The sequence below is a fragment of the Phodopus roborovskii genome, unplaced genomic scaffold (genome assembly GCF_943737965.1).
Source record: "Phodopus roborovskii unplaced genomic scaffold, PHOROB, whole genome shotgun sequence".
Taxonomy (NCBI): domain Eukaryota; kingdom Metazoa; phylum Chordata; class Mammalia; order Rodentia; family Cricetidae; genus Phodopus; species Phodopus roborovskii.
This window is the reverse complement of record NW_026126567.1, coordinates 22091152-22116938: the sequence shown is the minus strand read 5'-3', so window position 1 is coordinate 22116938 and position 25787 is coordinate 22091152. Positions and strand designations below refer to the sequence as shown.

The window sequence follows — 25787 nt, the reverse complement described above, 5'->3', positions numbered from 1 at the left end:
ACATAAGTCGACAGGTATAATTTGTTTTTAATAAGTGATAAGACTATTATGTTCCAACTCAGAGGCAAAAAAGCACCTTGGGGTTATTGACATTCTTTAATCCATTTATCACAGCTATGATTAAGCTGTGTTTCCCGATCCTAACTTGATTGCCCCTGACAGGGAACAAGAAACAGGATCCAGGCAAAAGTGAAAAAAAAAAAACAAATTGAGAAAACGTAGTGCTGGTCACGGGAAGTATACTTTCTGTTACTCAGTGAAGTTCAGTTATTCAAGTTACATACAGGCTTATGTATATATCTATTCCCCCTGAAAGAAGTAACTCTTTCAAATCTATTCTAGAGTTTAAAGGTGTCCTGGTGTTTTCTTTGACTTCAGGATTTAGAGTGGATTTTATGTAGGCTAAATAAAAATTACTTAAAAGCCCAATCAAGTGCTCCCTTTATTGCTGGGGAAACCAAAGTTCCCTCTTTGGGGTTGTAATACCATTAATAGTAGAGTTTAGAAGTGGCTGGAGAAGGGACAGGGCTTTTGTGTTGTTGCTTGGTTTTTATTTTTAAACCATCTAAGTATTTTTTTAATTTACATAATTAAATTGGGAGAGTTTCATGAAGTCATTTAAAAATCTTGATGAAACACATAAGTCAAATCAAAATTTCAAATGGACCAATTATCATACAAGAAGCAGGCAGGCTTCTGGACTCTTCAAATCAGCCCAGAAGCCCACTAAACAAGTATGAACAACTAAACTACCTCAAATCGTGTGGCTTATATGTAACCAGCAGCAGTTTACAGAACAAATCTGTGCTGACAGTTTTATTAGAGATGGGAACCACAGGTAATGGAAGCCACCAAGCAGCTGTAGAGCACACAAGCAGCTGCAGGAAGAAAGAGAGTTCACTTTAGGTTAGGAACACCGGCTGCTCTTCCAGAGGTACTGAGTTCAATTCCCACTAACCATGTAGTGGCTCACAAACATCTGTAATGAGATCTGGTGCCCTCTTCTGGCCTGTAGGGATATGTACAGGCCATATACACAATATACATAATAAATAAATCTTAAAAATAAAAACCCCAAAAAACAAAACAAATAAAACAAAAACCCCTTATGCAAAAGAAAGGAAGAAAGGAAGGAAGACAGACGAAAAGCCCCGAGTCTCCAGGGAAACATGCCTAGACAACATCAAAATAAAAATAACTAGAAAGAAGAAAAAGGGGAAGCTATACCTTTTGAATCATCCAGAAAAGCAGGCTGGCCACGGAGGCCCCAGGGTAGAAGCTGTGCCAGGGACTGGATTTTGGGTGCAGTCTCTGGAAAGGATAAGTGCATTACCCTATTCAGGAAAAAGTTACTCCTCACATTTCATTAATATGGCTGCAGGTGACTGCCTTCCCCAGGAGGGATGCTGTCTTGGCCAAGTGATTGACAAGCTCAGCAGGGTTACCTCTTAGGGAGCAAATACCAACTGTGTGTAATGTTCTAATCATCAGAGCAGACAGGAATATCCTAAGTTCACCCAAGGCCAGAGGTCGATTCTATTCTGGATAAAAAGAAAGCTTTCCCCTAATAGATCCCTATAGATCCCTGGTATCCATTCTCAATGTCCTTCAAGTCCTTTATTGCATCAGCACAGACACACCGTGACATAAGAGCTAAACCTATATTGATCCTAAGGTCTATATTCTATAAATCAACAACAAACAACAACAATGCTTGGAGCCATTATAACCTGAACTTCCATCAGCGTGAAAATTTGACCGGCGTACTTTTACACACATGCACTCTCTGGCTTACACGGATGGCAAATAACTTTAGCCATGAAATAATTTCCCGTAACATTCTTGTGACCTATACCACACAAGGAGTCATCAGCTTGTCAGAACCAACTGCAATCCAAATAAAAGTCATTTTTCTCAGCAACATAACTTAGTTGGAGCCCTTGAAGCACTCATCTGTTTTCCTTTCTCTGCTCTAAGATGGTAACCTGTCTACCAAGATGGCTTTGCTGACTAAATCACAGGGAGTTCGAGCCCCTGCATGAAGAAATCTTCTTGCCTAAAGACAAAGTTCTAGTTCACTGGTGACCTATTTTTAGTCTGCAGTGTGTCACCTCCAGCAATAGAAATTTTTCTTTCTTAAAAAAATAAAACACTCCTGTTGTAGTATCTTCTTATTAGAGTTGATCTTTTCTGTTGTTCTTATAATTAAATTGTCTGGCTTCAAAATCGGAAGCATACCAAGAATGGGATGGTATTTTTAAATGTCTGCTATATTGCAATTAAAAAGCAGATAAATATGTGCCTTGATGTTATTCCTTTACAATTGCCAAGCTAGTCATTACTGTTTTAGTTTTGCCAAACATGGAGAAGAACTCCCGGGAGCCCCCAATTCTGCAGTCTTTTTCAGGGTGTGCACTGATTAGGGAGAGTGAGTTACACACTGGCACTGGACCAGTCTTCATGATGTTGGGGCTGTTGGAGGTATTCTAATCTGAAGGCAGGGAAAGAGGTAACATTTGTGACTTTACACTTCAACAGACTGAAATACGGTATTTTAGGGATCATTTCCTGACTTGATATTTGGCAAATAAGGTACATTAAAGGAAACATGTCTTGTATCATGGACTCAATCAGTACATTAAGTCATGGCTTCACAAGTGCCATCTCATTTTAACATGAACGATGAGGGAAAGGAAAAAGGGAAGGACAGAAGAAAGGGAAAACAGAAGGAGGGAGATAGAGAGGGGGTGTAAGGAGTATGGTTCTTGTCTTAATGCATCTGTATTAGCGTCAATATTTAGGATAAGCACTAGAGAAACTACCCAGCAAGATCATGGCCAATTGTACCATTTTATTTTTGTTTTTGAGACAAGAGAGTGACCTGAAAACATGTCGAAAGCGAGCTGTTTCCCTTTGGACAGTCTACCCAGGTCTTCCCTCTGATCCCATACACGCTATGATCATGAATAAGTTATTCAACACTTAAGGATGTAGACATGGAGCATAACGTGGACTACAGTGGAGATGGTATAGTTTATGTCCCTTGTAGAAGGATCATAGTTACCCAGGGTATCAAAAGAATAATTGTTAGGTGCTTCGCTTGCTGACAGTGCCGGTTAAATTCTTTAAAACCAGTTTATGTTCATCCGCCTTGAAAAAAGTACAACCAGGTACACAGAAAGTTTAGGTTAAACCCGCAAAGTTGTTTAGAAGCTAAAAGAGGAGAAGGTAGCAGAATGGTAGCTGGAGGAAATGAAACAGAAGGCACATATAACATGATGCCATTTGGGGGGGATACTATACTATCAAGTGCTTGTCATGCCTGGGTTGCAGGACTGGGATCTGTAATGAAGGAGCAAAATAGGCATCCAGGACATGAAAATTCTACAGTTATCAACTTCATCTTCTTGGGAGTGAGAGATACTGCATGATTTTCAACTGGGAAAAAAGGAACAAACTTGTTTCATGAAAGCAGGGCCATGACACCTCTATTATGCTACACCCTTAATGCATGCACAACTTCACCGATGCTGAGAACATGTAAGTTGTAGGCACTATTATAAGTATATCATTCAGAATACTTCACTTATGCCTCAAAATAAGCCTTTCAGTAGTATCAGATTTACTTCCTTTTCTTATGGGAGACACTGAGTTTTGAGTCCCTAACTACCCTACTCATGGTCACTTAGCCAGGACAAGTGAGGAGGTCAAACTTAAACGTGGATTTGGAAGGTCAAGTTCCTCTTCACTAATTTGACTGCTTTTGTGAGCATAAAACAAAAGAAAGAAATGAAAAGCACTAAATGGCCATACTTCAGCTGTCCATCGATAGAATCACCTGGAATGTTTGCTAATCTTGTTGCCTCTTTACAGAGTAAAGGTGACATCTATACTACTCTAAATAGACAGCAACTATATTTGGGGGGAAAATCCTTATAGCACATTCTGGAATTTGCTATATTCTCCCAGATACTTAATTTCACTCCTCTCCACACAATTGAACCACACGCCTTGGCCTTCCAGTGTTAGAAATGAAGAATACATCGTAGCATCTTTCCCTGAAAAACAAGACTTGTCTGTTTTCCTTGTAGGTCCTTCAGTTGGCATTCAATCTTTTTCTTTTCATGCGTCAAGTATTAATTCCATTAATCTTTTTATAAACTAATTCTATTGAAAAGAAGACAAAAGACCAACTGTTGGAAAAATCCATTATTAATACACCCAGTGCCCAGTAATTGAAGAAAACCTAATTGATTTCTCAATGAGAGCTGAGATAATGCATCTGCTAGATTGTTCATAAGAATTACATAATATTTAAACACATTTTAATGAATAACCTATCACCTTTCTCTATTAACCAGCCTTATGTTTTAAAAATAATAATAATATAATAATAAATTATTGTCCCTTGACTATGTGCCAAGATCTGACCCTATTTTCATTGCATTTTGGATATGACCTGAAGTATAACAGGAATTCAGTACATTCTTAATGAATTAATAAATGAATAAATTCATGAGTGAACATATATAGAAAGGTTTGCGTTTTATATGCATTCCCCCGATAAACCCAGAATTGTTTCTTTTATTGAAATTGGAAAGGCTGAGTACACAGAACATTGATTGGTCATAGGTGATATCTAACCAGGATAAGGTATTACAGTGAGATGCACTAAGGAGAGAAGGCAAAGGCTGATCCATGGGAGGAAACAGCTGATACTAAGGGGTGGATAGGCTGCCTGTTCTCCATGGCAAGGTAAAGCTGAGAAGACAGAACCTCAGATGATGCGGGTTCAGATTCACAACTCCAACATGTGTCAGCCAAGGATTCTCCTAGGTGGGCACAGGAGCTTGGTCTGGGATGGTTTGTTTTGTTTTATTTTCCCATTCTGTGAGGTTGCAGGTAGTATTTATACAGCTTAAGCAAGAGTAGAGGACTGTGCTCTCCTGGCTATTTGCATGGGTCTGAAGTTAGCATCATCTCATCCAGGCCTCTCCGAGGCAGGAATCCTTGTCCTTTAACTTCCTGATGCTTCCAGAGTTCGTTAAGCCTGTGTCCTCTGTTCACTTCTGCCCACTTACTAGTTTCTTCCTCAGCAAGACCTTGAAGAGATTCTCTACTCCCCACTGTGCACTGAGACCAGCTACTTTTTTCCCACATCCACAGATGACCATGATGATACAGGAGAAAGCAGGGCTGGTTCCTGTTTATGCTCCATTCTGAGAAGCGTGTCTCTTGGATGCAGCTTCCACTGGGCACGTACCGATTGGGACTGTCAATGTTGTCCTCACTGACTAACTGGTAGGAGACATATCCATCCAAGCAAGAGTTGTCCCCATTCCTAACTGTGAAGCAAAAACTCCAAGGGTGGAAAACATACTAGCCCTTTTAAGCAAAGTCCACAGAAGCTGCTAATGATGTATGAGTTTCTGGCTCTCCATCTCCAAGGAACATACATCACAGAGTTATCTGAGCCCTAAAGGGAATGATGATTCATTTTGGATTTGATATGCATGGCTTTCTTCACTGCCTTTATGACAAATCTGTAAAAATGTCAGAAGTCTGTACATATAATTGAATTGAGGGATAAATGGGGAATTACAACTGAGCTTACAGTTTGTTTCATATTCCATAAGTAGAGGGTATGGTTTCAAAGGATGGATGTGTTAAGTATACTCCGTTAACCTTTGCTATATTGTGGACTATTCCCTAACACTGTGTGAAGATGTGTCATTATGACTGGTTTAATAAAAAGCTAAACAGTCAAGAGCTAGGCAGGAGGTATATCTGGGACTTCTGGACAAAGAGAGCTCTGCAAAGATGGAGTTGTTAGCCAGATACAGAGAGAGAGAGAGGGAGCCATGGAGGAGAGGTAAAAGCCACGAGTTGCATGGCAACATGTAGATGAATAGAAATGGGTTCATTTAAGTTATTAGAGCTAGTGGGACAAGCCTAATCTATAAGCTGAGATTTCATAATAATAACTTGAAACAGGAAAAAAATTCTTCTCTTTTTTCACATATTTATCCATCAAAGCTAATCCACTAAATGCTTTTCTTATAATTCTAGTTCTAATTAACAATTCTATTTTTTTTTCAAAAATAATAGTTTTAGTCATTGAAGTTTCTCTTAGCAGCCCAGTGATTGTTTTTCCAAACGTTGGGACACAAATAAGTCATTAACAGATTATGAAATCAATTTAATGAGTTGGTATTATACTTAAAAAACTAAATGGAATGGAATAAAAACATCAAAAGGGACATCAAAGGAAGTGTTTTCAGGGAATTTTGCTTGAACTGTGCTGGTATTTTAGTGTGTATACACTCGAGGTGAGTACATTTGTCAGACAGGATTCTAAGGTGGGTCTCCAAGTCCCTGACCATCCCCCACCTCCATACCACCTGCATGGGTTCTGCATGGTGACTGAAATGACTTAGTCCCTTTCTAGTGACATATGTGGGCAGGAACATTGGTAGACTTGACTGATTTCATGTGTTCCTTTTTTTTTTTTTTTTTTTTAAAGATATAATGCCTGTTACTAGTTTTTTTTTTTTAATCTGCTGGCTCTGTCTTAAATATTAATCCATTTCTATTAATCTAAGTATTTCCACGTGGTCTCCTATTACCAGAGAGAGGGGCCGGCATTCTGCTCTCCCCATCTAACATCTTGAATCTCCTCCCTACTGTTCTTTAAGAACAGAGAATGTTCTGGGTTGACCATGTAAGAGGAAATCAGGAGTTCCAGAGAATCAGATGCTGCTGAATGACTAGCTGAGGGACAGGGAGGTTTACAAGGCAAAGGAGGAAAGTGGCATCTCAGATCCAAGAGTGCATCCTGACTGACACCCAGCAAGGAAAGTGGGCCCACAGCTGAATGGATTGGAATCCCACCAGTGGGAAGGAAGGCTCTTAAAGGCACCTCTTTCTCTGGTCAAAACCATGCGAGCCCTCAGCCTGGTCAACATGCTTATTTCAGCCTTGTGATATGCTGAACAAAACTCCAGCTGTGCCACATGGACTTGAACTCCTAAACCCCAAGCTAAAAATGCAGAGACCCTCCTTCTGTTGCTATCAGAAGAAAACGTCAATTCACAGGTTCAGAATTTCCCTTGGTGACAAAGGCTGATAGAAGAAGCTCTTACCTGAGGCACAGTACTGAGATAATGACTTCTTATTTTCAAAAGGTCCAAATGAAGATTTAGATGTTGCATATAGACAGAGGGTAGCACTCCCCCTACTTATTTTAAATGAGTGAAAGTTAATTATATCTATTCAAAGACTAGTTACTCCATTGACATGAACTTACATGATACCAATTTTTGATTCAATGTTACTTTGAACGAATGTCTTTTACTTGTTGAGGAGTCTAGTTTGACTTTAATACATTGACTGTAACATTCTGGAATGCAATTTAGTTGTAGTACTGCACTCTGCCACCAGAGGGATCCCTGTTTTTGTTTTGTTTTGTTTTGTTTTTTTAATTGCGCAAACCCTGAATTGAGACCCTGACAAGACACCTTTCACAGTGACAAATTTGACTCTTAAGGGCTAAAATATTAAGTGAATTTTGTTTGCAGTCTGTAATCTATGGCTCATGGTTCCTTCCTTTAGTTCCTTTGGACATTATTTATTCCTCCTCTCTTAAGACAGAATATAGCAGAGTTCTCCTGAGGATCATGTGAGATAGACTATAGGGCTTAATATATCTTGCAATGTGAAATTATTAATACATGGTATGATAGCTATTCATGGTTGTCAACCAGACTACATCTAGAATGAACTAAAATGCAAGTGGCCGGGTACACCTGTAAGGGATTTTTCCTGGTTGAATCTATAGAGATAGGAAGACCCACCCCATCTGAAATCCTGATTTGAGGTGGAGAGATCTACTTTAAATCTGGGCCACACCTTTTGGTGGCAGCCTATACAAAGAGCATGGAAGAAAGAAATTTGCTATTTGCCTGCTTGTCCTCACTCATGCTGGCAAGTTCATTTCTTCCCTGTCATTAGAACCCACTTCTTGGGATTCTGGAATATACTGAAGACCAGCTGAGATACCCAGTCTTGCAGACTGAACAACTTCTGGATTCCTGGACTTTCTGTCAGTAAGACAGCCACTGTTTGACTAGCTGGACCATAGCCTACAAGCCACTCTAATAAATCCCCTATAAATATATTTGTGCATTCCCTTGTATTCCTTGAGAGACTCATTGTACACATGGAATTTTAAAATATTGTTGTTTTGTATTAACAGTATTTTTTTTAACCAGGGATATTGAAGCATTTGTTTTATGACAAGAACTTTCAGTTATATAGTTGATATATTTCAGCATTAAAAGTAAAAATTTCAGCATTAAAAAAAATTGAGGGTCAGATTAGAAGAGGTTCTACAGACACGATAAATTTGAGGTTCAAACTAACCCTTTAATGCAGGTAGTACATGCCATTAATATTGATAAGAAATCAAACTGCTGCAAATTCATTTATTTAAAAATTGCTTTGAGACATACCTGCAGTACAAGTGTGAGAGTTCAGATCCCCAGGACCTACACAAAACCAGGTGTGGCTGCATAGGACTGTAAGAGCAGTGCTTAGTATGGTCGGGACAAGCAGTTCCTAGGGAAATGCTCACCGCCAGTCTTGCTGAGACCCCGTTTCAAAAAGTGAGCAATAAAGGAACATACTTGACTTCTAGATTCCCATGTACACACACAGGTAAGTGCAACCAATTCACACATGCCCAAGCATGTACACACACAGGTAAGTGAAGAACACAGGAGCCAGGCAAAGATGGCACTGAGGGGAAGTCAGATGGGTGAATCCTGAGTTGTTTACAAAAAAAGATGAGTGGTTGCTTAGATCGAACCAGAGGAGGTCACTGCATGAACAGCACTAGGTAAAGCATAAGGTGCCTAGGCACGTGATAAATTGCCCTTTACAACCATTGGCTGGTTGTTTTCCCACTCCATGGTTCTTTGCTTTAAAAGATGCCTGCTATGGGACAATAAATGAGTTCCTGCTTGACTAGACTCCCTGCTGCGTCTGATTGCCTCGAGAATTCTGGGAGGCTGGGGAATGGGGGAGTGGCCCCTTACCTTTCCTCAGACCCAGTTCAGCTTTCCATGATTGGGCAAAGACCCTGCAGTAAGTGCACCCAATACACCCGTGCACAAGCATGTATATATGAAAAATTCGATTCAATACACACATGCACAAGCATGTACACACTTCCTGCTTATCTCCCCAACTTTTCATCTCCTGCCATGACGCAGGTACAAAACTTTGTGTCAAGTATACCTGAAATGCTGACAATGGTTATTGTTGAAAAATCATTTGTTTTGTATACCTGCTGGAAATACAGGTATACAAAAGTTTTCAGCTCAACTTAGTCCCGCTATGTGACACTCTCCAGTAAAGTTCAAAATTACTGAATACTGTTGTGTCTGGGGACATAGGAGCATAATACCAGTAAGACCCATGTTCACAGCCTACTACTTTCTGATATGATTACTCTTGAACTCCATCCCTCCAAAGTTTGCAATGTGAGAAGTCCAAACAGTCCTCCAATATAACTTGTTATTCCCCAGAACACAGTAACTTTCTCCCTTCATAATGGCTAAGCTATAGGCTGACTTCAGCCACTGAATTTACAACCTGACAGAACCAGGTCAGAGACTTAGAAGTCCAAAGGGAAATGAAACGAACAAAAGCAAACTGCAAGAACAGTGTGGGATGAGGATGGCTAAAATGAAAATAGCAACACATAAGGTAAAAAGCTGAAATAAAATAACGATTTTTCTTGAGTTCGGATATAGATGGCCACTGAGCCCATTTCCTTACCTAACTTGCTAAAGGTTTTAGTAGTTTTCCATCTTCCATATCCCACACAAGCCATCAGAAAGACACACAATTATGCACCAAGTCATCATTTAACTATGCAGAACCTATAAAGCTGTCCAAGTGGCACTCGTTCATATACAGAAAACTCGGCACTCACCGATGGTGTAGAACCTCTTCAGCTCAGTCTTCTTGGGAGGGTGCTTCTGGGCATTGGCTGAATTGTTCTGTTCCTCTTCGATGATGGGAGTCTTGGGTGCAGGGGCCCTGCTGGTTTGTGGTACTTGCTTCCCTGTACCTCCCAGAGGGTTGAACCCTGGAGCAGTGATATCCACAGACTGGGATTTTTTCTTCAACCTATATAAGAAGAATACCACGCACTGTGAGTACCGACTCAAGGGACAGCTGCAGGCTTATCTCCATCATGTCCTTCTGTTTTTAGCACCAGAGTTACATTTGGCCTTAAATTAGAACCTGATCTATCGAGAAGTTAGAAAACTTCCCTCTAACATTTTAAAACAATTTAAACAGGTTTAAGCTAATTAGAAGGAAAAAAAACGTTCATCTAGTCATTTTGAAAAATTCATTAAGTTGTATCAACAATGTGGGGCTGGAGAGACGGCTCAGAGGTTAAGAGCACTGGCTGCTCTTCCCGAAGTCAGGAGTTCAATTTCCATCAACCACATATTGGCTCACAACCACCTATAATGAGATCTGGTGCCCTCTTCTGGCATGCAGGCATACATTTAGGCAGAAGACTGTGTACATAGTAATCTTTAAAAAAACATCTGTGATGAAGGGCTTCTATTATTTAGCAACAGCAAACCAACATTTGACCCAGTATTGACGGCCACATACACATAATTGAAACATTGGGAGCTAAATCAGAAGGATCCTGAGATTAAGGCCAGCTTGGGATAAGACTAACTGTCTCAGAATTGCATTTGATCATTTGCATTTATGTCTAAAAGGAGTACTCTAGTAAAATTTAGTTAAAATAAGTAATTGCAGCTCTGCAAAATATAATGAAATGGTTGTGTTTAAATGAATATATTAATACTTTTCTTTTTCTTCTTCATGTGTTTGGTATGTACATGTGTGTGTAAGATTGTGTGTGTTTTTGTGTGTGTGCATGCATGCATGCATGTGTATGTTTGTGTATGTGTGTGCTTGTGTGTGTATATTTGTGTATGTTTGTGTGTGTGTGTATTTGTGTGTAAATGTGAGTGTTTGTGTGTGTATGTTGTATTGTATGTTTGTGTGTGTGTGTGTGTGTGTGTGTGTGTATGTATATGTTTGTGTGTATGTTGGTACATATGTGCCCATGTGGAACTGTAAGGCAGGTTGACATCAGTGCCTACCTTGATTGTTCTTTGCTTCATTTACCAACCCCTCCAGTCTCATAGCCAGCTCTACAACACAAGACCTGCTGCAGTCTCCCTCCCCGTACACCCATCTCCTGGGGATCCCAAAGATCTTCCCTTCTCCCTCAATGCTTTATCCCAGCTCCCAGCTCCAGCAGGCACTCCTAGCTAACTCAGGCCATTATGAGCAGGGAAGCAAGCAGTCTGCAGATCTTTTAACTTCCTCCATTCCTCAATGTCCAGTCCCTCAGTTTCATCCCTAGCTCTAAAACAGACCTTCTGCTGTGGTCTCTCCTCATCCTCTGCCCTCATTCCCAGGGGACTAACTAGGCAGATTTCTTCTTCCCTGTGAACCCCCTCAGCCACATCCCCAGCCATATCTCAAGACACATCCCTGTTCTAAGTGTTGGCTCCCAGGACCCAGAGTGTCCATATCTATCAGGATCACAGAATAATTTCCTACCAGGCCAACACCTACCCACCACCCTCTCCTCAGAATCAGAGAGGAAATAAAAACCAAGGAACAAAACACCCACCCAACATGGACAAGAGCAGACATTAGCATCTAGAATTCCAATCTTCCTAATCCCAGAGGCCTAGATGTCAGCATAAAAATGAAATCAAGCAGCCAGAACAATATGTCTCTACTGGAGCCCAACAACCCCACCATGGTGGGCCCTGGATATTCCAACACAGTAGAAGCACAAGAAAAAGGGCTTAAAACAGCCTTTGTGAAGATGACAGCAGTCCTTAAGGAGGAAATGAATAAACCCTTTAGAGAAATCTATGGAAATACAAAGCATGGAAGAAATGAATAAAACACTTCAAAACCTGAAAGTGAAAATATGATCAATAAAGAAAATCCAAACTGAAGCATGTTAGAGATGAAAAATTTAACAGGAACCACAGAGACAAACTTCACCAACAGAATATAGGAGATGGAAGAGAAGATACTTCAGTTAAAGAAAATGTTAAACGTAAAAAAAGGAAAAAGAAAAGAAAGAAAATTCCTGGCACAAAATATGCAGGAAATATGACTGAGATACTATGATAAGACCAAACTTAAGAATAATAGAAATAGAAGAAGAAGAAACTCCCAAGTTTCTTCAAAGGCCTAGAAAATATTTTCAACGAAGTTATAGAAGAAAAATTTCCTAACTCAAATAAGAAGATGCCTATCAAGATATAAGAAGCTTACAGAACACCAATAGATAAGTCCTGAAAATAACTTCTTCTCAGCACATAATAATTCAAGTACTAATTATACAGAACAAGAAGAATATTAAAAGGCTACAAGGGAAAAAGACCAAGTAACATATAAAAGCAAACCTATTAGTTTAACACCTGACTTCTCACTGGAGGCTATAAAAGTCAGAGGGCCTGGACAGATGTTCTACAGACTCAAAGAGACCACAGATGCCAGTGAGACTACCAACAAACTTTCAATCACCATAATAAGACATCCCACGATAAAACTAAAATTAAGCAATATCTATCTACAAATGCAGCCTCACAGAAAGTGCTAGAAGGAAAATTCCAATAGGAAATGAATAAATCCAGACAAACCAAGTCAAAAGAAGGAAAACATACTTATGCATGCACATGCACACAAAATAACAGGAATTAATCTTTGGTCATCAATGTATCTCAACATAAACACTCTCAAATAAGAAGACAAAAGAAACATTCTAACAAAGAAAATGTATGCAAAAACAGTGTCTATCCTTTCACTTCATACAAGTGGAAACATATAAGAAACACACCTCAACTTCTGGGATAGACTCAGCATAGAAAGATGGAAAAAGATACCGCAAGCAAATTGACTTAAAGAAGCAAGCTGATGTACCCATTTTAATATCTGACAAAATAAACTTCAATCTAATCAGAAGAGATATGGAAGGACACTACATAGGCATCAAAGGAAAATTCCACCAAGAGAACTTTGTAATTCTTAACATCTATGTTGCAAACACAAGGGAACCAAATTTCATAAAAGACACACTGCTAATGCTTAAGTCACCATGTGATGTAAATATCCCACTCTCACCAAAAGATGGTCATGCAGGCCAAAATTAAAAAGAAAAATGTTCGTAGTAACTGATGTGATAAACCAAGTGAACCGAACAGATATTACAGCACATTTTACCCAAAAACATGAGAATGTACCTTTTCTCTACACTTCATAATACTTTCTATAAAACTGACTACATACTCAAATAGAAAGCAAGTCTCAAGAGACACAAGAAATTTGAAATAACTCTCTGCATCCTACCATACCAGTACAGAAGGAACTTTTCCCACCACATCTCATGAGGCCACAATCATTGTGATACCCAACCACAGGGCCTGCATGCAGTACAAGGGCCTCTGTATTTGGCTTCCAGCTGATCATCTTTGTGGGATTCCCAAGTGTCCCAACAAGTGGATCTCTGATTCATGTGCTGTCTCTTGCTCTCTTTTCCTTCTTTTGCTTGTCTTCTTTAACTTCAATGTGATAGTGTTTGTTCCATCTTTACATTTTATTTTGTTACATAAAAAAAACCACGTTGCCCAATCCAACAGAAATCTAAAATCATAAAACAAAATTTTGAATTTAAATATTGGTTTTCTTTAATACTGTTATTCTGTGATAGACTATGAACAATTGGATCTTCATGATATCCAGGGGTTCAAATACCTGGTGTATTTTATTATACAAGTATTCGAGGAACATATTAGGAAATGGTTAACCCAGAGGGCAATGCCTCCCTCCTGTTTTAAGAGATGGTAATGCTGGTGTCACAGGACACTCAGAGGACACTTCCTCTTTTCTGAGGGAATGAGAGAAAGGGAATTAGCAGGGTATTCCTTAGTCCTCACAAGTAGGAGACACAAGTGCAAGAGAAAATGATGGGGACTGGATTGAGATGTGTTTCTGGTTGACATCTTCCAAGACTACTGGCAAGAACCAAAATGATCATTACCCACAATTGAATCCACATGAAGCTCCAAAGGAATACAGATTTTATTGTTAAAGAAGCAAAAAAAAAAAAAAAAAAAAAAAAAAAAAAAACAGCAAAACATATGCAGTATTAAAAGTGTGAGTAGGGTCACTGTTGCATTACTACATTGATGACAACATGAAACATTGCTGGGTCTCTCATGTTTCTTAATGATCTAAGTAATGAGTGTATTAATGTTTTTCAAACTTAATATTGTATCTGATCTTTGCCTCTTTCTGTTATAATCTATTGAATAACACCCAAGAGAAGTTGAATGACTTTTACTCCCCCTCATTTCAGTGATTTAGTGAGAAATGCCACAAGAGAAGTCAGAGTAGAAGTGATTAGAATGAATTCTCGGTCTTCCAGACTCTCCCAAGCTGAGAGAGCACAGTGAAATTGGCAAGGAAGAATGCTCTCCTTATGAAACATGGCTAATTTCCACGAGGCCGAATGGATTCCTCATTCTTTCCTTGAAAAGCCAGTCTAGCACTAACTGTCTGGGCAACAGGGACACATAATGAACAGAAAATACCTAGCACCACAGTGCATCTACTCCTATGAAGGGAGGCCAGTAACAAGTAAGCAAGCGAACCAGTAATCAATTTTTTGTGATGGCTAATCTTTTATCAAGTGCTAAGTACCATTGTTGGTGAGGTTCTATTTTACTGAAAAACTTCAAAGTGGTCCACCACCCTTTTAAAGCTCCTGGGAATGAGCACGGGCTGTAATGCTAGAGTCTGAAAGGCAGAAGAAGAAAAAAAAAATATAAAAAGAAAAAAGCACTAGCATTTCCCTGCTTTCTGCCCCTTTAACAAACATCTCTCCCAACTAAGTCTTGAAGGCTGATGGGTTTTGCTACTACTTTTGACATCTAGAGAGTCACTAGTAGGTTTCCTGGCTTGTTTAAAACAAGCCTTTGCATAGCAAGCAGAACTGTGTGGGTAATTCAATTACTCTACTCCCTAAGAGTTCTGAAATCGACTATTGTAGTTGACAAGGAAACTTGCTAAATGCTATCTTCAGCTTCCAAATTCCATGAGGGGAGAAGTCTTTCTAAAATTTAAACGATGTTCTCAATTAAATGTGTTAAATAATTGTAAATATAGCATAATGGAATATGTGGGTATGTGTGAGAGACAAAATACCGGATAGTACTGGAAGTTCCAGTTTCCTCAAGAACAGGTAGAAGGATGATATATTTTTTCCTTCAAAATTCCCAAGATCCTCTTATGTTACATACTTTTAGGTGAGCATTAAACCAGCCAGAGGCACACTGCAATTAGTAGGTGGCTGTGTACACTCTGGAATACAGATTCCACAGAAGAAAGAATGGATGAGTGATCTAGAAGGAGACACGAGCTTGGTGCACAACCTGACACTCCTATGACAGTCCTCAAATAATGCAGAAATCGAATACATGAGTTGGTTCATTTGCATGAGTTTACATTTTTTATGTGTGGACTCAGAAGGCAAGTCTGTAATTCAGAACTAGAGAAGGGGTCCAGGAACACAGAAAAGGAGAATGTGTAAGGGGGGCTTTAATTCCTTTCTTTGTATAAAAACAGTTCAGGAGAATTTCAGAAAAGAACAAGAAAAGGTCCAATATATTGAAGATGAAATAAGAGGTCACAGAAACTATAACAAATAGGTTGGTAGAAAACCAACAGGAGACTGGACAAAATAAAAAGCCATCAGCCGCAAAATTCTACTCTTGAGTCATTTATTTATAATTTCTCAGAACCACTGGGAAATTTGACTAGGTTTCATTCACTTTTTGTGCCAAATACATAAATCCTTTTGTTTTAGCGGGCATCTAAAAGCCAAAATGTGGGGCAGTAGTGAAGGAATCTGGCTTTACATTGCCCACATTAGAGGAACACACCCAATGCCTGCTCAACTCTATTCTACAGCTCCCAACATGTGGACGTTCTCAGCACAGGCAGCCTTTCCTTCAACCACTTCTTATACTGGTTGGGTCTTATCCTCTTCCTTTTCCTCTCACAATATGAGGCTTCCACCTTCTGATCTTCTATAATCTTCCAATCATCAAGCATGACCAAGTCATGCTTCTCATCTTTCCCTGTCTATCATGGTTTGTATCTTTCAATAGTATTGTTATTCCTGTTGTCTAAATACTGTACATTATCACTCTGCCTTAAGTATAAGATGGTAATATTTTCAGTTGTCTTGAGTTCTTGACTGGAATTAGCTTTCCAGTGATGTTCAAATTAGGTCTGCTCTGTGCTCCTGAGTTCTGTGCCTAAGTGAAAAAACCAAAGTAAACAAATATACTGTTCACTTAACTATATAGTCCTTGGATGTTCCTGATAGTAGCAACAACAGTTGATCAAATCTACAGTAGAACAGTGGGAATGTTCCCTTTGCTTCAGGAATTCCTGAGGATGTAACATCAGCACATATAGTCTAAGTGTGAGATGTCTCCTTCAGGTGAGGATGTTTGAACATTTGGTCACCAGGTGGTGGCGCTGTTTGGGGGAACTTTTGGCCCATTGGGATGGTGTGCTATGTCACCACAGTAGGATGCTAGGGCCAGGCCTTCAAAGGGAGATCTACTTCTAGTCTAACCCAAGCTTTCTGACACATGATGGATCTGAGATATGAGGACACAAAGACCTAGCAGCTGCCTCACACTACTGATTCTACAGATAGCCATGCCATCTACCCTGTCTTTTATGTCATGATAAAGGGACTGTGTCAGCTAGAACCAGGAGCCAAAGTCAGCCTCTCCTTCCTTGCATCACATCTGTCAGGTAATTTTGTCACAGTGACGAGAAAAGCAATTCTAACAATATATAAAAGCCACATTTCCATATGTCAAACTGTGCACCATGGAATAACAGTATAGGAATAAGAATCCAGATGAAGGGACACTTCTGGAACTAAAGCCCCAACCTCCGTGAACTAGCTACTTAGTCTTGAAACATTTTTCATCACCTTGTTTCGTTTTTCTCATTTATAAATTGAGATATTATACTAATTTTATATAAGTATTAAATTGACATTTGGTAAAGGTGTTGGAAGAATAGTTATCATATACTGTATCATATAAGCCTTTTAACTTTCAACAAAAGGGAGCAAACTTGAATAGTCATTGACCATTTATAATGTATGATATACAAGGCTATACTGTCATGTATTAGACATTATATTGAAGCCAATTAAGAGATAAGCATCATATTTCCTATGTGCAGAAAGGTCAACTGAGATTATCACAAAGTGATAGGCTACAAATTAGGAAAGCTGGAAATCAACCACAACATTGAGAACTAGATGTCACATGTAGACTGAAAAGGTAGAGTGGATTTGGGTCTTATAATCTGGGTCTTACAAGATCCTGAGAGAAGACTTGAGTAATCAAAGTCTTACCTATATGATGGCATATATATTGTGAGGTGACTTTAGATAAGAAAGCCATTGTGAGCATAACAGATGAGAAATTTCTGAAAGCAGATGATAAAGCTCCTAACTAATGGAATTCACAGCACTGGGAGGAGCTATTCAAATCTACATGGTGCCCACACATTTCTCAAACATGAACCTGTACATAACTGATTATTCATGTATGTCTCAAACACAAGCCTTAATTGTACCTGGATACCTGTATATCTTAAAGGCTCAACACTTATAGACCTTCCAGTAATTTCCAGCAGGCCATCTGTAGCTTGCACATCCCATTACAGCTAGAGAAGCTGTCTCCTGGCTTCCTAACAGAGCTAATGTAAGGGTATTATTTAAAGTGGCGAAGCTGCTGAGAAGGCAGGTTTTCCAAGTTGGAGACTGTGCTTTCTGCAAGAGTCCTGTCGCTAAAAAAAGAGCTTTTGGAAGAAAATGCCTTTTTAAAAAAATCCACACTGCAAAATTAAGGGCTTTTGTTACCCCCTCATACACAGTGTAACTGAAAAGTCAGCAGCTATGAACAAAATCAGAAGAAAAAAGTAAACAGGCATACTCAATCCATCTCCAGAAGAAAATGGAAACTTGTGCATTAAAGCAAGAAAACTATTTCTTGGGGTAAGGAAACCATCAATCCTGACTTACTCTATGATTGCTGTGGCCATCCTAGTCTTTCAGTTGAATTGTAAATGATAACTTTCATTTATACTTCCAAACCAATGCAAAAAGCTTAAATAAAAGTATCCTTTGGGATAACCAGCCCACAGTCTACAATTCCAGAGAAGCCAAGAAACAAGGAGGACCCTAAGAGATACATGGATCTGCCCAAGAACGGGAAAGGGACATGATCTCCTGAAATCTTCATCCAGTAACTGATGGGAGCAGATGCAGGGATTCACAAGTACCCACCGGACAAAGCTCCCAGAATCCAGTCAAAGAGAGGGAGGAGTGATAATATGAGCAAAGGGGTCAAGACCAGGATGGGGAAACCCACAGAAACAGCTGACCCAAACTAGTGTGAGCTCACTGACTCCAGACTAACAGCTGGGGAACCTGCATAAGATTGAACTAGGCCCCCTGAATGTGACTAACATTTGGAGGCTTGGGCAGTTTGTGGGGCCACTGGCAATGGGACCAGGAGATATCCCTAATGAATGAATGAATTGGCTTTTTGGAGCCCATTTCCTTTTCTTTTTCTTTTTTCTTTTTTAATTTTTATTTTACATATCGATCCCAGTTCCCTCTCCTTCCCTCCCTTTCTCCATCCCTCCCTCTCTCCCTCTCTGCCTCCCTCACATGCATCGGGACCACCCTCCCCTCCCACCCTTACCCCTGACTCCACATGTAGGGTGATGCCATCCAGGAGGAGTCATCCAAATCCGTCAAGTCACTTGAAGTAGGGACTAGGCCCTCCCTCCTGTCTCTAGGTTAAGGGAGTATTCCTCCATGTGGGATTTGCCCACAAGGTTGGAGCCCATTTCTTATGGAGAAATACCTTGCTCAGTCTAGACATGGGTGAGTCAGGGAGGGCTGATTCTGCCTCAGCTTGGTGATGGGACAAAATTTGTTGCCTACTCTCTCTCTGAGGAGCAGATGGGGTAGGATGAGGAGAGAGAGGGGAACAGGGATTAGTATGTAAACAAAAAAGTATCCTTTGGGAATGCAACTTAGAGTTGGAATAGTTAACAGGATACCAGAACTAGATGGCATCTTGCCACATAGCAGCCATCTTGACCTTGTAGTCACTCCAAAAATTTTATGCTTTGTCATACCACAGATATTCACGTATCAGGAAACTCAACAACTAAACTGAAGGTGAACTGACATATAGGAATGGTCTTGCTAGAAAGTCTAACATAAATAAGAAAATTCCTTATCAAAATGATTAATTTGATTTTTGAAAGCAGGTCATTATAAATATGGGAAAGGTATAGGAAGATACCAAATCCACTGCAGTTATGTCTGATATTATAGTGATACTAGAAATTCAATTTTTAATCAATTCTCCCTCCCCGGTGTTCAGTAAATGCTAATAGAAAGTGTCTCCATTTCTTATTGAACTTCCGTACAAAGACACCAAGCTCTCCGAGCTTACCAGCTGGTGTATTAATACACCAAACTTGGCAACAGCTCAGAGAAAAGAAGTGAGGGAGAGAAGAGCTCTGTGTTGTAACTCCTCCCAAGCAGCTCCATTATGACTGTAATGGGAGACTTTCTCTGTCTATCTTGGCCCTACTGAACCAGTTTGCCTCCACCTCTGCCCATTGGGTCCCACAGCCACTATGAAATAACTACTCAGAGACTTAATATATATTGAAAATTGTTTGGCCATTGGCTTCTTACTGGCTGGCTCTCTCTCTCAATTATTAACTCATTACCATTAACCTATGTATTACTGCATGACCTTGGCCTATCAGTGATAACCAGGCCTCTTGATTCCTGGGCAGCTACATGATGTCTGTCCTTTGTCCTCCTTTTCCTGCCTCTTTATTTAGAATTCATGCCTAGCTACATTCTGCATGCCCATTGAAACAACTTCATTCATCATCCAGTAAGAGAAACACATAGTCACATCATACAGAGATCATCCCCCATCATTTGGTTGTTACATACAGAGAGATTCTACATACACATATAGATCCTCTCACCATCTTATTCATGAGATGCAGAATAGTGCTAGGTGTTTAGTAAATAAACAGTTGAATGGGTTTCACCACAGAAAGATTAAACCATGCATCAGGCAAGAATGCAAACATGAATATAAAACATACAAAACTCAACGTTAGACTTTGGATTATCCTTAGCTAATCTAATGATTAATTTAATGAAACTACCTAACCTTCATGAGAAAGGGAAGTTATTTCACCTCCCTACTATTATTATAAATTCAAGCAACATTATCTCAAACTTATGTCCAGAGTCCACCATGGTCATTTTATACTTTAGTGTCAATACATAGAAAGTTGCAGTGCTAGAATAAACAGTGATGAGTTAAATAGTAAGAACTCTGGAAACAAAACGATGGGTGCAAATTCAGTATGTACCTCTTTTAATAACCAAAGAATAAAATATTTTAATTGTATTATTAGAAACACATATATTCTTGGGATAGCCATTAAGAATTTTGAACATCATATTCCTGACAAAATTTGTATTAGTATTAGTAAAAATTTTATGAGTTTCTCCTTCCATGGATTTTCTGATTATGCCATTATATTGAAAACATTCGCTTTCAGACTACACAAATATCTAATTTATTTTGGGTTTTTGCCTTGGAACTTCAAAGCCTTTCAGCTGGAGAAGCTTGAAAGTGGAAAGACATTATGTAAATCCAAAGATTAGGGCTTGAGGGATTTTGCAGTTAAATTCTTAAAATCTTCTATAATAACCCTCAGAGCTAGAATTTAATTTCATTACCTTTGATGAAATGATTTCTAACATATGATTGCTACATCGATTGCATTCTGTTTACTCATCTAAGGAAGAAGAAATCAGAACACATAAGACTATTTTAAGACTTGACTTTAGGCTCCTATCCATTTCTGATGATTAGACCCTGTATTTTTACCAGGGCCATTACAAAGATTATGGATAAGGTACAAGGACCGGCAGAGTAAAGGGAAGTGTTGCTTATGTAGAGCATAAGGCAACTCTAAACTTAATGAAGATGGACTGTGTGTCATGATAATCTTGGCCAAACCCGGATGCTCTCTTAATTTCTCAGTGGCACAAGAAACAGGAACAAGAAAGAACAGGAAAATGTAAGGGCTTCCCTTATACATTAACTTACGAATGGAAAAGAAAACATCTTTCTTGTTTATCCAGTATCTCATGACCTCTTCAAACCAAGTCATCCTATTGATGGATACTGAGCAGCCTTAAATCTTCTTAAATGTTTTAAAATGAAAATGATGTTTTATTTTCTTTAAATATCAGCTTTTATTATGAGTTACAGTATTGATGGAAATGATTTTCTTGTAAATTGGTGTGGGTATTTGTGAATTGAAGGTGGGATTTAAATGAGTCCACCAGACCCAAGAGAAATGATAAATGGGTGTTTATTGGGGGAGCACTTACACAGATAAGAGTAAATAACCACTGGGATCTTCCTGCTCCAGAAGATGCAGTGTCTGCCCACAACCCAAGAGAGTGAGAGCCAGCCCCTCCCCTACCTTATAATGGGTCACATCTGCAACTGAAACCACACCCAAAGGGTGTGGCCACCACCACAAGTTCACTGGCAAGGCAAGATGCCACTACAATGACTGGTGAGTGGTCACTCTTAGGAATAATTAGAATAAGAGAAAAGTGATGATGTTGGAATTAATAAGAAAACAAACAACATCAAAAAAGGAATTAAAAACAAAAGGCAGAGCATGTCACTCACTGTTTAAAAGGGGCTTTATCAAGGAAAAGCAGGTATATCATATGGAAATGGTGAGGTGTATCAAATATCAGAAGAGCAGATGTGAACAGAATATGCTAATTTACAAAACCACCCTGAGGGCACTGTCACCGGTGTTTGTCATGAATTGGTAAAATCTGATGGACACGGGTCCTCCAGAAGGAGCAGCTCTAAAGTTCCACAGGTGACTTTCCCTTTTTGAGAGACCCTTTGTTCAGGTCTATTCATCTCATAGCTCAGGCACAGGACTTCTGAGGCTTCTCAGCCCTAGGCTAAGGACAGGCTCTATAATGTGGGATGCTCAGTACAAAGCAAAGATAAAAAGGCCCTTGTGAAAAGAACTAAGAACTGAAAACAGTGACTGTGGCCCATGGAGCTCAGTGTGCAGTCCCTTCAAGCCCAAGCATCTCACATCAGTCCCTTCAAGCCCAAGCATCTCACATGCACTACACTCCAAGAAGTCAGCCCTGCCAGGGCTGCTGAACAAGATCCCTTCAGTGACTTCCCAAAGCACAGCCTTTTGTTTTTTATTAGAATGTATTTCTTATGAAAAGTTGTAACTTTACTGTGATTTTTATACACAACTATAATACTCTATTTATCCCTCTTCACAGTGACCTTTGCCCACCCCCCCCCCACTGGCCATTTTTCTGTTCCCTGACTCTGTTCTGTCATGCTCACATCTTTCTGTAAAGCATATGAGAGGATGTGGTATTTGTCTGGTTGAGTCTTAAAACACAGCTTTAAAAATAAAAATGCTGTATGTGTGCAAGAAAATGGTATAAAGAAATTTGTAGAATAGTTTCTCAGATGGGAGTTTTTGTCATTGGTAAGTACATAATTGTTTTTGCAATGGGCCAGTAAATAGGTCGTAACTCAACCCCAAAGCAATGACGATATGAATTGGAATATAGTCATAACTTTTTTGAAGTTATTACCAGTCCCTTTACTGAGTTAAAATTCTAGTTTTGTCTATATGGTTCTTCCTGAAGTTTACAAATGATGGTCTAATCATATGCAATTTGATTTTAATTACCTGGAAATTCAGACTGAGTTTTAAGTAGAAAAAAAAGAGGATGCTGTTTCTTACTCTTGGAGTTGGAAACAGCTGGGGAGTAAGTATTTCATCCCTCCCTTTCCACTGGGGTAGAAGGGTGTTGCTTTTATTGGTTGATGAATAAAGCTGATTTGGTCAATAGCCAGGCTGAATAGAGCCAAGTGGAAAGCCCAAACAAATACAGAGCAAAAGAAGGCAGAGCCATGGAGACCCCATGTAGCCACCAAAGAAAGGAGTGAGGTGTCAGAACATTATGAGTTAACCCCAGCCATGTGGTGGTATGCAAGTTAGTAAAAATGGGTTAATTTAATTGTGAGAGCTAGTCAGTAATAAGCCCAAGCCACTGGTAAAACAATTATAATCAATATTAAGCCTCTGAGTGTTTATTCTGGAACTGATGAGTGGGTTAAAAACCTCAATTTACAGAAGGGTTTGTTGGTAGCAGTGTTTTACTCTGTAGACACAGTAGAAATTTCAGAACACAGATAATTTGGAGAGTCCTTGGAAAAGTTCTCTGGTTCCCACGTTGGGATGGCTAACCCACTGCCATCTCCTCTTTATTTCCACTGTGGACAGCTCCTGCTATTCTTTTCTCTCTTCAAGCCCATTGTGTATGCAGAAATCAATTTAAAAATGCAGTTGAGATCATGAGTCCCTTCAAGGCCTTATTAAACCACACCAAGTGCAGATTTCAAACCACTCATCACAGCCTGCCAGATCCCACATAACCCATCTCTACATACCTCCTCACACTGCTGTTTCTGCTGATTTATTTTCCTTCCTGCATACCAGCCTTAGATGAGTCCCACTGCCCTGGTACCGAAAAGCTGCTTCTGCTTGAAATGTGCCTTCCATAAGACTCACAAGTCTGGCTTTTTGTTATCTAGGCTAAACCCAGAATGACAGTTCTTGTCTCTCAACCAAAGTGGTCCATTACTCTTCACTCTAGTTCATTTTTCTTTTGCTAAGATCACTCATCATGGAGGTGTTTTCTTGGGCAATATTTATGACCTTTAGCTCCTTTTATTACTGGTATGAGAGCAGGGGGATTGCCTGGCCTGCTCAACTAAAAGATCGCCAGTGCCAAGAGCAGAGTTCTGGATGGTACTGTAATGCTGTTATGCACTCAGGCACTTCATTCTGCACCAAGTAGGGCAGTCTTTTATTCACAAGTGGTAGTTTCCCTACAGAGACTTTTTACATACACCAGAACAATGGACTTGTCTAGCTATGATATATTTTGTGTTTCTACTTAATGATTAAACTCATTTGCTCCCTAGAATAATTCCTCAAGACCTCATTTAAGGAGTCTATGCACAAGGGTGACAATAAACATTATAAAAATCCATAAAGTGCTATAGCCAGATGGTAGACACAAGTCTTTATTCATGGCTCCTGCTTCATTGACTTTTGTCACAGTAAGCAAATGAAAATTCCTTAACGGTACATGCAGCATTCACTTCCCAATGCCACAGGCCACAGAAACTCTGCTTCATTATTCAGATGACAACCCGCAAATGCATATCACTGTAGATACAGTGTCAAGCAAGTCAGAACCTCAGCCAAGTACAGTTCTCTTTGCTCCCAGCCAAGCTCAAGAGAATTTCTGGAGTCAGTACACGGAGACTGTTTCATCTCCCTCTGCACGTCAACTTCTTCTGTTTGCATCCTTTTCTCTCTGATGGGAAGTACCAAACAAGGTTCTGCACATCATGGAAAAATTCCAGAAGAAAAATGAACAAGACTTGTCCCTAATTCTTGTCATGTGCTCATTGGATTAAGGGCAGCCACTGAAGAGCAATGGTCTATGGATGTTTTCATCTTTTCAATAAAGTAGAAGCTAACTATTGTGTAAGTTTTGGGGGAAATACATCTCTGTTGATGTTAAAGGAAGAGTCCACTTCGATGTTTTTACTGGCAAAGCTGCAGAATAAGAACAATAAGCCTACTTACATTGTAGTTTGGATCACAGAAAGTAAAGACAGGGAAAAGAAGACATTTTACACGTTCAATATGCACAATTTGTTCCTGAGTCAAGATGACCCTAACTGATCAATGTCCAACAATACTATTTTTCATTTGAATAAGTATTATCTCAAAGCAAAAGTAGTAATTAATTAGTTATTCTGACAAAAATGATCCTATTCACAGAAAATGGGATTAAGTACTTTTGTTCTTCACTACTGCTTCAATTTCTTTCTAAGAAGGTATATTTTGTATTACTTGGCTTTTTGACATGTGACAAAATGAGGAAAATTAATGCCACATGACATTGGAGAGAATGTCAGAGTTAGATATCTAAGTGACCTACAGCTATGAGGCCCAGAAGGTATCATTTACACAAATGGGACACACACACACACACACCACACACACACACGCACACACACGAGAATATAAGTAGAACAGAAAAGGCTACAATCATAATTTTAAATATTAATCTTGAGTTAAGTTTGAATCTACATTCCCAAGGCTTGTACTACAGTTTAAAGGATAGAGCTTTGGTCCTCTATGAAGGTTTAACTAAAGCTAACTAATATATAGGCTCTAAATGGTCATGAAACTTAATCACTAATAGTTAACATTTTTATTACTCTGCATATAGGATACTTATTGGCAAATATTTTCACTATAATGATGAACCTCCTGCCCACATGTGATCAAAAACATTGGTGCAGAGGGGTCAAACAAACTTATTTAGGGGAGTGAAATCATGTGGTTTGCTA

General features: G+C 39.3%; 1 protein-coding gene across 1 annotated transcript in view; it reads right to left on the bottom strand.

The window, feature by feature from the left end:
• LOC127235371 (oxidation resistance protein 1-like) overlaps window positions 1–25787 on the bottom strand; it is a 248519-nt gene that overhangs the window by 69228 nt on the left and 153504 nt on the right. The window contains exon 3 of the mRNA XM_051202623.1: window positions 9998–10194. Coding sequence (XP_051058580.1) covers window positions 9998–10194 — 197 coding nt within the window. The remainder of the gene's footprint in view (window positions 1–9997; window positions 10195–25787) is intronic.